Consider the following 14430-nt stretch of genomic DNA (forward strand, 5'->3'; position numbering starts at 1 on the left):
AATGTGGATGTTTCAGCTTCTGTTTCATGTTTGGTTATGCATCATGTTTTCAGTCCTAGTTCTACGTGCATTATAAAGGGGGCGTTTAATCCCCTAGGTTTGTTTCCAAACATATGATCTGAAGTTGAGGCTTTCCTGATGACAGTACCATCTGCAGGTGGGTTCAGAGCCATCAAACATTGCAATTGTAGCAAAATCTATGATAACAATTGTGGAGGAACATTTGGAAATTGGCTTTTTCACCAGGGGACGAATTCCCATCTGAAAAATTTGTTTTCAATAAAGGTTTATAATGGCTGGCAAGAGCGTTCTGCATCAATGTTGGAGTGATGCCAGTCGTCTGATGTGTCACTGTATAACCTCTGTAGTGGGGTATCTGCACCAGAAGCTTCACTAGGATGGATTGACTTGATTATATGATGAATGAAGACACTATACTGTGTGGCGCTGGACCCGTATAGGAAGTTGCTTATAAGCAAGCCTCCCGTTTGATCTAATGCAGATAGCGCTGGAGACAGTTTTATGGGAAACAGCTGGATTTTGGAATGTTATCAAGAAAACACTGCTAAGTCAGGTTGGATCCATGCAGCTTTAGCACTGAAGAGTCTCATGTACATTCCTCTGAGCATAAAGGAACCAGATCATCTGAGGTATCTCTAGGCTACAGACACTATAGATATATATTCAGCTATGTGTTGAGAAACTACATATAACATCAGTTCCGTGTAGTTGTTTGTAGGGTTGAACTAATTTTTGAACTTTTGAACTTTTTTAAGTCAAATGTATAGAAAGCCATGCGGAAACATATGCATCTGCCCGTGTTAATGGGAAATGAAATAGATGACTTATTTATAAAGATGGCCCCAATGGGTTCCACTAACAGCCCCTTGTGTAATGCACTGCGAGATGTAAGATTATTTCCTAAGGATATATTCACATGAGCAATATACTCATCGGAAAAACACAACAAGCATTTTGGCTGTGTGAGCCATTGCAAAAAGCAGAGGCTGGGAATTAGGTTTCTGCTGCAGTTGCTGCCAAGGGTCTACACACAGATCAGCCACTTTCAAAGGGCCACCCACTGTAGTTTTGGCTCTGTTTTTGTCACTGAAATCGCGATACAATCGGGCATGATGGAATAGGAGCATTAGTCACTGTCCCTTATTGGAGGCAGATCTAATATTTTCCAAGCCAATTCTGTAGAATCTTACTGTTTATAATAAGATGGGACAAGTAGAAGAGTGATATACAGTCCTATGAAAAAGTTTGGGCACCCCTATTAATCTTAATCATTTTTAGTTCTAAATATTTTGGTATTTGCAACAGCCATTTCAGTTTGATATATCTAATAACTGATGGACACAGTAATATTTCAGGATTGAAATGAGGTTTATTGTACTAACAGAAAATGTGCAATATGCATTAAACCAAAATTTGACCGGTGCAAAAGTATGGGCACCTCAACAGAAAAGTGACATTAATATTTAGTAGATCCTCCTTTTGCAAAGATAACAGCCTCTAGTCGCTTCCTGTAGCTTTTAATCAGTTCCTGGATCCTGGATAAAGGTATTTTGGACAAACAATTCAAGTTCAGTTAAGTTAGATGGTCGCCGAGCATGGACAGCCCGCTTCAAATCATCCCACAGATGTTCAATGATATTCAGGTCTGGGGACTGGGATGGCCATTCCAGAACATTGTCATTGTTCCTCTGCATGAATGCCTGAGGATTTGGAGCGGTGTTTTGGATCATTGTCTTGCTGAAATATCCATCCCCGGCGTAACTTCAACTTCGTCACTGATTCTTGAACATTATTCTCAAGAATCTGCTGATACTGAGTGGAATCCATGCGACTCTCAACTTTAACAAGATTCCCGATGCCGGCATTGGCCACACAGCCCCAAAGCATGATGGAACCTCCACCAAATTTTACAGTGGGTAGCATGTGTTTTTCTTGGAATGCTGTTTCTTTTTGGACGCCATTCATAACGCCTTTTTTTATAACCAAACAACTCAATTTTTGTTTCCAAAATGAAGTTGGCTTCTCCAAATGTGCTTTTGCATACCTCAGGCAACTCTATTTGTGGTGTACGTGCAGAAACGGCTTCTTTCTCATCACTCTCCCATACAGCTTCTATTTGTGCAAAGTGCGCTGTATAGTTGACTGATGCACAGTGACACCATCTGCAGCAAGATGATGCTGCAGCTCTTTGGAGGTGGTCTGTGGATTGTCCTTGACTGTTCTCACTATTCTTCTTCTCTGCCTTTCTGATATTTTTCTTGGCCTGCCACTTCTGGGCTTAACAAGAACTGTCCCTGTGGTCTTCCATTTCCTTACTATGTTCCTCACAGTGGAAACTGACAGGTTAAATCTCTGAGACAACGTTTTGTATCCTTCCCCTGAACAACTATGTTGAACAATCTTTGTTTTCAGATCATTTGAGAGCGGGCTGTCCATGTTCAGCGACCATCAAACTTAACTGAACTTGAATTGTTTTGTAGAAAGAAATGGTCCAAAATACCTTCATCCAGGATCCAGGAACTGATTAAAAGCTACAGGAAGCGACTAGAGGCTGTTATCTTTGCAAAAGGAGGATGTACTAAATATTAATGTCACTTTTCTGTTGAGGTGCCCATATTTTTGCACCGGTCAAATTTTGGTTTAATGCATATTGCGCATTTTCTGTTAGTACAATAAACCTCATTTCAATCCTGAAATATTACTGTGTCCATCAGTTATTAGATATATCAAACTGAAATGGCTGTTGCAAACACCAAAATATTTAGAACTAAAAATGATTAAGATTAATAGGGGTGCCCAAACTTTTTCATAGGACTGTATGAATAAAGGTACAAGCAGAAGAAAAGAGAAGGTCCTTGGCCCCTTCAAGCTTGTAAACCATAGTGGTCGGATCGTGGCCTAATTTTAAGGTACTAAGTCGGTACTTGGTGTCAGTCCCTTTTCCTTAAACTTTCATCTTCTTGCACCTCATAGAAACAAATGCCTAATATGGATAGAGAATGCAAAGAGAGAAAAAAAAACTCCAGGCTGATGCGCTCTCCTTGGGTTCAGATGTACCACTTAGGGAAATGAAATAGATGCCCACTCAAAGAAGTTCAAAGGTGTATAGTAATATAGCAGAAAAATGGTGAAGTGAAGGTCGCAGCACACCCTGGCTGACCGACTGGCTGGTACGGCCTTAGAATCGGTGTAGAACTATTGTAAAGGTAGAAAAAAGCTTGGTGGCGCACACCTCAGGACACAATAGTAGATGTAGAACTTTTAATGGTTAGGATAACGCATTTCGGGGATATACCCCTTCGGTTTTCTAATGGTGTATTAAACTACACTTTCATTAGGACATGAAGAGTCCTATTTAAAGAGGACTTTTCACCATTTGGGTAACATGCAGTTTAATACACCGCTAGAAAGCCGACAGTGCGCTGAATTCTGCGCATTATCGGCTTTCCCATTCTGTGCCCCCGGTGAAGAGCTATCAGTGCTGGTACCGGAGCTCTTCACTGTCAGAAGGGTGCTTCTGACAGTCAGTCAGGAAAGCCCTTCCTCACAGCAGTGTCTTCAGCGCACTGTCGGCTTTCTAGCGGTGTATTAAACTGCATGTGCCCCAGATGGTGAAAGGTCCTCTTTAAAGGGGTTATCTGGGGATAGTAAAGATTATCAGTACATTCCCTGCCCTGGTTAAGTTCTGTTTAGTACCTCTGTGGAGGGCAGTTGGGGAGGCCAAAGCTCTAGTTCCTCTGTTAATGCTTTGACTCTTGGTCACATAATTGAATCCACTCTACTCAATGGACCTGCAGCCTCAGTAGAGGGGAGTCAGAGACATCAGTGAGAGCTGGAACTTCTGCAAGGCAGACTGAAAAACAAGAGTTTTGGTCTCCCCAGCTGCCCTCCGCTCAGGCAATAAAGAGGACTTGAGGGAACTGTGGAATATGTAATAAAGCTTAACCAAAGAAGAGAATGCACTAGGAAGATTACTGCCAGATAGCCCCTTAGGCTCAGTCAGTGATCAGAATGGATGATGCATAGGAAACTAGAACGTGGATTTGTTGGAGACAAAGAGAAGGGTTAGATATATCTACTACATGCAGAAAAAAGGGTTGAAGATATTTTCTTTTGCATTGCATCTCATAAAGGATTGTAAAGCACCATGGGACACCAGGTTACACCTGCTGGGGAGACTGTGGGTCTTTATTTACTCTGGCAATATACAGAGATATTTGTGTTAAATTATTCTAAAATGTACAATCCCAAAAATGCCCCATTTTGGCCTTAAAAAGTTGTTTTGTTTGGCTAAGGTTCACAAGCTAACCATGGAGAGTCTAAACACCTAAAAAAACTGAGGCATGAGTACTATGTCAGGTCAAGAGCCCAAATATGTGAGAAGTAGATAAGGTCACCCAAATTCCAAGAAAACATCAATAAAGACGACAATAAATGTTATTATTGGTGTTACTTCAATACATGAGGGAAACTGAAGGGAAACTTCAATACATGAGGGAAAATGCAGCATATTTCAAGTGTCTACATACGATACACGGGAATCCCTTCTAGGACTCAATTGTAATATTAAAGGAATACTCCGGTGATTTTTCTTTTTTACTCATAGACATGAACGAGTAGTATTCGATCGAATACCTCCCCGCCATAGATATGCGTGTAAGCGGCCGAACACCAAGGGGTTACACGCATCGAATATTCAATGCACTTAACCCCTTGGTGTTCGGCCGCTTACACGCATATCTAATACTACTCGCTCATCTCTACAAGTCATTATATTGTCTGACAGACCATCCCCCGAATAATAATCATTGTCTCCTCACATTGTCTTTCCTTATTCTGCTTTTCATCTTTTTCAATGAGACACATGACCATGGCGTGACCTCATTATATCTAGCATGGGTTACTGTGCAAACAGGAGGTCTCTCACTGCTGCATTCATCAATGCCCCCCCCCCCCCCGTTCTAAAATTTCACCTCCTGCTCCTCCTTTTCCTCTTACATAATCTGTTTCCTACCATCCTGCTCACTGTTCACCATAACCCCATTACCTTCCTCAGTGTTATCAGCAGCAATTGGTGCAGCTTCCAGGTCCTTTGCTGACATCATGTAGTTGTAATAACCCCCCCTACTTTACCCTTGTAATGATTAAGGTGACAGCATATGGATCTATTGCTCTTAGGAGAACATAGGAACCCATGCACTGCCATATAAGCTCTGCTGTATGCAGGGAACTGTAACGGGTTATCTCCATTGCATCAAATCGCCATAGAGATGGCAATATTAGTCCACAAGTTCTGACCACCACAGTGGGACTTATTGAAACAGAAAAGCAGTTCAATAATTCTCATTAAAAAAAATGGGAACTATGGAAACAGCTTAACACATTTAGCTATGTGGTTTCCATAATGGTGGAGCTATGGAAACAGCATAGGTAAGCTGTGAGTTATGGAAACAGCGTAGAGCATATGGGAATTGTTTGTATTGTCTTTTATCAGCTCCTGTAATGCCATTGTCCATTCAGTGCACACTTTCCTCATCCATATCTTATAATACATCCACTATCTTTCTTCCATATCTATGTCACCACATGGGTTTCCTCATCTGTATAATAATGGTTTCTATATATTCTGTTTTGCGATCTTATTTTTCATAAAATATTCAAATTGGTATATATCTCATCTCCAAATTCACTATTTTACAGTGTAATAAAATTGAAGTCATTGTGCATCTGGAGTTACCTTGTACATGAAAGAGCTTCAAAGTACGAAGTGACAAAGGCAAGTGTAAAGCAGTCAATTGTGGTTTTCAGGATGTTTGTAAAGCAATTTGGGGCAGGAGTGCTGCCATTTACTACAAGTTAACACAGAGGGGTTGATCTTTAACTACAAGTACAATTCCATGCCATCCTAAAAACGTATATCTTAGAAGTTCAAGTTCATCTTCAGTTCTCAACTGTAAAGCCCTGAACAGGTTAAATATTCTTGCGCATCCTACTCATCCTTCTGTATTCTCCATATGTATCTCCTTGCAACCACCCACCCACAGTCAGCATACACTGGAGGCGAGCAGACTCGATTTTCCATTAAGATCTCACACGAGATTAACCACTGACAGACAATAGAAGGCACATAGTAAAATGCTTGAAACAGCGGACCAGAGTTCTGCGAAAAACATCTGGGAATTTGAAGAACTACCACCCCCAGAATAATCACAATGGAGGTTATCATTTAATGAGTTATGCACATAAACCCCCTCTGTTTTACGCATGACATTTCTAATATCTAGTGACTGCCAATGGCTTGGAACTAATGTGAACATCTCTGTATAACCCATCAACCCATTGCTTCTATTAGATTTTTGCTTACAGGAAGCCTGAATTGTTAAGTAAGACCCAAACCAATGGGTCAAAGTGGTTGAATGTGGAAAAAAACCTGGAGATGAAATTATTAAATAAAGAGTAGATATACTGATGCTTTCTAGAAACTGTTTATCTACGGGATGTTGTAACATCCTACAACACAACATTGGCCAAATGAAGCCGATCGATTCAAGGGACATATAATTGGGTAAGTTATATAACTGGCAATGAGCTCTATGACCAAGAGTGAGATCCATAATGGGTTCAATGGGATTATCACCAAGACAGTCGTATCATCTATTGCAGTATTGGGGATTTCAGTGACGTACTACTTTGGTACCATTTGCATGTGGATGCCTTTTGCCTGTATATGTTTGGAGCTTCACACTATTCTGTTTGTATCATCTGCCTTATTTTGGGGACAACCCAGACATGAAAAAGGTTCTAGGAGCATTATTTTGGTCTGCATGACTTGTAGTAGCTTCTTGGAACTACACCATTTCCATACTTGGCCTTTATACTATCCATCACCTAGACATACGGTATTCAGAAATTCTCTATGACTACAGACAACCCCCAGTAGCTACACTGAGAATCAGTAGGCTAAGAGGCTAAAACTCACTCTAAACCACTGCAAAAAAAAAAATAAGAAAAACCTGATTTTTTAAAAAATTTTGACTGCCATCTTGAGTTTGCTTCTTAATAAGAACTTGGAAGACTGGAGATTTGTGTGTTGTTCCTAAAGCATCATCTATTCCCCTTCAAATCATTTACTACTACTTCACCATAAGCCTTTGTCACTGAACGATTAGAAGTCTTCGGCTGACAACACACAGTAGGTTAATATTGCCAGAACACGCCGATTTTGGCCAAACTAGCTACCCATCTAAGGTTCACCAAACGCTCGGTGAGGACCCACTTCCCAAAATTACCCTTCCAAATTCCTCCACCAATTCACATGCATGCATGGCTGTCATGTATGTTTTTTCAATGGACAAAAGGAAGAACGTAGTTGCCAGGCTACTATGGTGGAAGCTTCTGTTCCCTGAGACCAAAAGGATTGGACATGATGAAATAAAATTGCCCGATCCTAATTTTTCTGAGATCTTCCACACACATTAGATGGATGGTCCTACCAAAATCAGAGGGTTGTGCTCATATTAATCGGATGTTTATAGCCAATCTAATATTGGGAGGAATAGCTTTTGGCTTATTCAGTCTACAGTGATCAGTAGTGTATGGCCAATGTCTGCTGGAGGTCATGCTAAACTCTTAAACCTAGTGCCAATATTTTGTTTCATATTCCCACATAATAATCTGTTTGACCTTGTTGTAATAGGAGATCTCGGCTCCACATACCTCTATTACTTGTAAGAGTATCTGTCTCATCGTGTCTGGCTGCTTTGTAGTAGGTGACTCCTCGTATGACCACCGGCTGTTGATGTACAGGAGATCTGGGTCTTGGTGTAGGCTGTGGCAAAGCTGATTTGGATTTACTGTTATCTTTCTTAGGTTTCTCAGATTTTTGTGGCTTCTCCTTTGTAATCTTAGACTTTTCCCCTGAATTCTTCTTGTTGTTTGTGTATTTATCTTCTTTTACTTTGGCTCCAGCCGTGTCCTGCAGAATAAAAACTGGACTATAAAAATGTATTGATAAAATGTATGTTGGACAGGCCCTCCAAAATACCAGATGATACTTAGGTGGGTCCAGGCTGTTAAATCAATACTGATCCAGCAAAAGAAACCCAAATTTGAAGGGTACTATGGATATTTTCTAGGGTTTGTTAGGTTTCATTTTATCTGGTGGACCAAACGAATCTCAGTCGGATACTACCTAACACTACTCCTTACATCTCTCACAGCCATGTTGCATCTCCATAGAAGATCAGAGCTTGACAGATTGGTAAATTGGTACCCATAGAAATCTATAGGGTCATACGACACCTCTATACTTCTACTGGGTTCATATAGAACCATGTTATAATTTTATTGGAATATTGGCACTTTTGACTTGAAAGTCTCACCCACGCCTATCCCAAAATCATGGAAAACCAACACCCATTGAATTTAGTGAGGAGGCTGCCACTCACTGTATTCAGAGAGCGGTTGAAAGGAGAGGTGGTTGTGCATGCCTGACTCTCTCCATTGACATCTATGAGAGTTAAAAACTGACTCCCATAGAAGTAAATGCCAATAGTCAAGGACATGCACAACCACCTCTCTATGTACTCTCACCCCTGCATGCACCCCTGCTTGGCTCCCATAGATAAGAATTGATTCTCCATCTTGACTTAGTGGCTGCTTCACCACCAGGGAGACCACTGTCCTGAAGATATGAGTCCTTAGAGTTTCAAGCAACATTGATCAACATAACATTTATGATGTGTCCCTTTTACTGTCCTGGCCTTCTTGGTGGTTGGTTCATGGTCCATGCATATTCAACACCATCATTTTACCTATCAGTATAGTTTATTTGGATGGTTGGAGGAATATTGGGAAAACACACCAAGTCCATGGGGATGCTGCCTTGGATCATATTCGATCTAAACACCCCAGCAATATAAGGGAACCATGCTAACCAATGAGTGACCATGCTGTGCACCAGCTGCTTATAGTTACCTGTACTTTATTCTCTGGGGCGTCCTTTTGGAGGAGTTGGTATCCCAGGTTGGAAATCTCCTTCTTGATACTCATCATGATGTCAGAATAGTTGTCGTACTTCTTCATCTGGTTGGAGAGGTTCACAACACTTTCCTTCATGAAGTCATTTTCTCGGGTTAAGTTGGTTTTGATTGTCTAGAATCATGAAAGAGGGTTTGTTATAGAAGTGACACTTTATCCTATGTAGACATCTTAGGCCGTATCTCCTCCTTTGATGCTTAATTGTAGGATTCTCACGGCAGTGTAGGATATGGATACTGGATATGCAGCAGTTTCTCTAGTCTCTCTGGAGATCTACCATACTGTTTGCATTTACCATGTGGACTCCATGTGTGCCCAGGAATGACATCCTACATTAGGCAAATACTACATGTTTTAATACATTTTGCCTTTGAACTTTTTGTAGAACTAATAATTTTGTTACAATGAATCAAAATACAGAAAACCTGTATGTAATCGCAGCCGACGCCCATGTACAGGTTGTGTTTGTAGTTTTGTGACCTCATTCTGATATCACACTTAGTTATGTGTGTTATATTCCATAGGAATGCAGGTAAACTGAATACGGGGCGATTTATTAATCCATCCACATTCGTTTTTTCCCATTAGATGGGTGTTAATGTGGCGCATCTTTTGTGCACAGCCCTCGGCTTTCTCGCGGCAAAGATGCACCAGATTGTTCAATCTGCGCCTCGCAGAGTTGGGAGGAACAAAGTTATACATAGAAATTCTACATTAGTTACTGACAGGGGTGAACCTGCGCTTTCCACCACCCGAGGCGGACGACAGAAAGGCTGCCCCCCGGGGGCGGAGCGGAGCAGAGGGGGCGTGATGGAGCAAAGGGGACGGGGTGAAGCCAAGGGGGCGGGGCTTAGCGCCGTTCGCTGGCAGAGAGCAGGCAGGGAGAGGACCTGCTCTCTGCCTGAGCGTGAGGGGAGGCCGCTGGAGCAGCGCTGCTCCAGCGGCCTCCCCAATCCACCGCTCGGTGCTAAGCCAGTCCAGGACAGCTTGTCCTGGACTGGCTTAGGTAAGCAAAAATGCCGCCCTCCCTGGGGCCCTGGCATAGCGCCACCTGAAGCGGTCGGCCTCATGGGAGGTGCGGCGCTGGTTACTGAGTGGCGTGAGTTACAAGAGTGGACCTGATTTATTTAGAGTCCAGAACTTATTAATAATTCACGTGTATCTCGCGTCAGTCGGGGACTTTATAAATACTGACATAGGAAACATCAGTCTTAATAAATTAACCAAAGGTATCTTAAAGGGTTACGTCCATTTTATAAAACGATGACACCTTGTATAAAATACAAAATGCTATATGACATACCTCACGTCATTCTCTCTATACAGAAACCCAGTTGTATCCATCAGCAGAACAAAGAATAGCAGCAAACCCTTTACCGTAATGCTCAGCATGGCGATATTAAGGCTTGTGATGTGATACCAGGAACAGTCACATTCATATAGACCTAACTGTGCAGGGTACGGCAGTGCCGGGGCGGAGACAACTTGTTACCCCTTTGATCTGCTGTTCGGTGGGGTTGTTGGGAATGAATCTTACTTATGGCCTATCTCAAAAATAGGCCATCAAGGTAATATCCCTGAAAATCCCTTTAAGTTTTGTTTGCATAAAAAAACCTTAACAAATAAGTGTTTATACTACTGTTGCGCATTCATATACCAAAGTACTAAAATGTGCATGTTTTTAATACTTTTTTTTACCGTACTGTCACTACTATAAAAATGAAGGTAAGGTATATTTCTTTAAAGGGATCCTATCATTCAGTCGACATTTATTCTAAGTACCACGTCAGAATAGCCTTAAGAAAGGCTATTCTTCTCCTACCTTTCGTTGTCTTCTCCATGCCGCCGTTCGCCTACAATCCCGGTTCTTGTCAGTATGTAAATTAGCTCTCTCGCAGCACTGGGGGCGGGCCCCAGCGCTCAGACAGCACTGGGGGCATCCCCAATGCTGCGAGAGAACTCTATCCAGCGCTGCCTCCTCTTCTTCAGCAGAGTCATCTTCAGCCTCTTCTTCCGGCGGTGGCTTGTAACTTCTAAGGCCTACGGCAGAGTAGACTGCGCATGCCCATAGGCCACGAGAAAATGGCCACTTGCATTGTAAGTGGTCATTTTCTCGGGGCCTGTGGGCATGCGATTTCTGCTCTGCCCGAGGCCTAGAAGTAAGAAGACAGAGAATGAAGAGGCCATTCCTGACAAAGATGGAGGCAGCGCTGGAGAGAGTTCTCTCGCAGCATTGGGGCCGCCCCAGTGCTGTCTGAAAGCTGGGGCCCACCCCAGTGCTGTGAGAGAGCTAATTTGCATACCGAGAGAAACCGGGATTGTAGGCGAATGGCGTCGCGGAGAAGATGACAAAAGGTAGGAGACGAATAGCCTTTTCTTTTTTCCACAACTGCCTAAATCTTTTGCCCAGACCTAGCATGGCGTCACCAGTATGTCAGGTGACTTGTGTTACTACTATTTTGGCAATTAACGTTGACCTTCCAGTGATGTTTCTTTCAGCTAGTCCATTGAAAAAGTTGCCATGTAATGTAATGGGTAATCCCTTTTTGAAGATTACAACTTTGAGCTTGGGGAGTGAAGTATGGCGACCACCTGTGCCCATCCTGACATGAGGCTTTGTTTAAAATAGGTGGAGAAAGGGTTACATACATTCTTGCACATGGAGACTACCCCTCTAAGTAACTAGAAACAAAGATAAAAAGACTATTTCTTAGTAAACTGTAAAAGGTACACACCGAGGAACAGTACTTTGCAATATTTGACTTCTTGTTCCAGAAACCTCTTACCTGGAGACTACTCATTTATGTACCATAACCTATACATCCTGTGTGTCCATATGTTACACATCAGACCAGTAGTCTTCTAGACGTCATACGGTGCTAGTAGTCCTACCTCTTCCAGCGTGTTCATCTGGGCCACCACTTTATTGATGTAGGAATGCACTTTCATCAGGTCCATGCTGTACAGGGTTCCTTCCAGGAGGTCGACCATAGACTGCAGCTGAGAAGGGAAGACAAAACCCAAGACAGTCTTAATCATCCTCATCCATCATCCCAGCTTAAAATGACAGAACAGAGAAGGGACATCAAACCCCATGAACAAGACGTTTCCTATCTGTGGGCCTCATGCAGACACCAAAACCATGAGCCTGTACATGAACATGTGAAGCCCCTACAGATCCATATAATGAAGCAATGCTACCAGGGAAGACTATCTGCACAATGTGACCTGCCAGAATGTACTGTATGGACCAATAGTCTAAACATGCTTTAGACATCTGTCAGCTGAGCAAGTGTTTGGCCAACCTTGACCAACTGCCCCATACATATGCACACTTGGCTTGGCTTTAACATGTAGTATCACCAATAAGTATAATGCAGGTGAGTCCTTATATAGTACATTCTTATTACTGTATTATGGTCATGTCCTTAAAGGGAACCTATCCAGTTGATTCGGAAACACTAAACCACCCACAGGTCCTTATAGACCAGGGGTTTAGTATCCCAAATCGCGAGAGTACCAGAGATGAGTCCACACTTTCTTAGAACCTAGACTGCTCATACACCATCATCTGCCAATATTTTAGTATGCAGAACCCTTTTTGCCAATTTTTAATGCAAGACAGGAATTTTCTGCACTCTATGTACTGTAGGACTCAGCAGGGTCCATTGTGTGCAGAAAGTCAATCGATCCCTGTATCCTTGAATACATCTAATGCTGAATATATAACATTTGACGTCCTGATCAATATTCTCCTCTTGGTCTGTCGTCACTAACTCCACTTTCTTTAGAGTCCTATCACTCACAAGTTCCAGCTCTGCCACTTATCTAATGAGAGCGATGTAAGAAGAATAAAAAGGAACCTTTCTCATGTATTTTCCAGCTCACAACATTTAGTGAGAGCTTGTGACATTTGCCACGCTTCGATCTCAAAGCCGTCTTTGTAAAGTCCGAACATTAGATGGTTATTACTATGCAGAGGAATTCATCAACGTGCGAAGACTAAGGGATGGCGTATACAATATACACTGTCTCTGAACTTTGGCAGGGATAAAGTCTGGGATAATAATATCAAAGGAGTTGTGCAGGAGTAAAAAAAAAAAATCAGTTTTTTTTTATGAGAAACAGCGCTACATTTGTGCATTGGTTGCTTCTGGTATTGCAACTAAGCCACATTTACTTGAATAAGATGCATTACCAGGCACAGGCTGTGGACAAGGGTGGCACTGTTTATAAGAAAAAAAAAGAGACTATTTTCATTAGTCTCTTGCATACACTTTTCACATGAATTATTACCTAACCCATTATTATGTGCACAAGCAATGTCCATCAATGTCAATAAGTGCATTAGATATGAGTAGCCATCGCCAGGAATTGGCTGTCAGTGAATTATTAATGGTATAGGGCGGTCAGTTCCTAAAAAATACAAATGGGCAGCAAGGTTTGGAGCTTACTGGATAATGGTTTCATTGCCCGGGTCTGACTACATCAATAAATACTCCGCAGTAAATAACATGGTGTCTCCGACAGACACAGTAATAATTCAGTGTTATATATGGATCTATTAATGGAAAGCGAGCAAGTTGCAGCTCAATAAATACTGGAAGTTACATCAGCATTATACAGGGGCCTTTATGGCCTTCTATTATGTTAATTGCTGTGTTAAATTTAGTAATTTTTAGTTTATTGACAGTAAAGCTTTTATCTGATGGGATAAAAAGGTGAGGGGTCACGGGGCACAACAATTTGGTCCTTATATTCCAGACTACACACCCCGAATTATGATAGCACAGAAACAAAAGGAAAAACGGCACTGAGCTGCTTAGGAGACCACAGAAATTTACTGAGTAAGGGGGCATTCACACGGAGTAACGCCGGGCGTGTATCACAGCCGTACACGCCGGCGTTACGGCAGACTGCCGAACACTTCCCATTCACTTCAATGGGAGCGCTCGTAACAGCGGCGTTTACGAGCGCTCCCATTGAAGTGAATAGGAAGTGTTCGGCAGTCTGCCGTAACGCCGGCGTGTACGGCTGTGATACACGCCCGGCGTTACTCCGTGTGAATGCCCCCTAAGGCTAAGGCCCCATGGGACGATACACAGCGCTAAAACGCTGCGGGGAAAACATGGCGGAAACGCATCGCTGTTCTTCCCATAGTGCTTTGAACAGAAAGTTCACTGAGTTTTCCTCCGCGGACTTTCTGTTAACATTATATCTACGAGGAAGCCGGCGGGTACTTTGCGGTACCATAAAACTGGTATAAGGCAATCTGAGACAGTCCGGTAAGACCTGGTTCACATCTGCGTTTCGTATGCCGTTCGGGAAGACCGCTTGGGGAACTCCAAACGGAATTCTGAATGCATTGAC

General features: G+C 42.3%; 1 protein-coding gene across 1 annotated transcript in view; it reads right to left on the minus strand.

The window, feature by feature from the left end:
* OLFML2A (olfactomedin like 2A) overlaps window positions 1–14430 on the minus strand; it is a 78033-nt gene that overhangs the window by 21308 nt on the left and 42295 nt on the right. Inside the window, exons 3-5 of the mRNA XM_075259370.1 lie at window positions 11953–12060; window positions 8998–9174; window positions 7738–7996 (exon numbers count right to left, since the gene is read on the minus strand). Coding sequence (XP_075115471.1) covers window positions 7738–7996; window positions 8998–9174; window positions 11953–12060 — 544 coding nt within the window. The remainder of the gene's footprint in view (window positions 1–7737; window positions 7997–8997; window positions 9175–11952; window positions 12061–14430) is intronic.

The sequence above is a fragment of the Leptodactylus fuscus genome, chromosome 11 (genome assembly GCF_031893055.1).
Source record: "Leptodactylus fuscus isolate aLepFus1 chromosome 11, aLepFus1.hap2, whole genome shotgun sequence".
NCBI classification, from domain to species: domain Eukaryota; kingdom Metazoa; phylum Chordata; class Amphibia; order Anura; family Leptodactylidae; genus Leptodactylus; species Leptodactylus fuscus.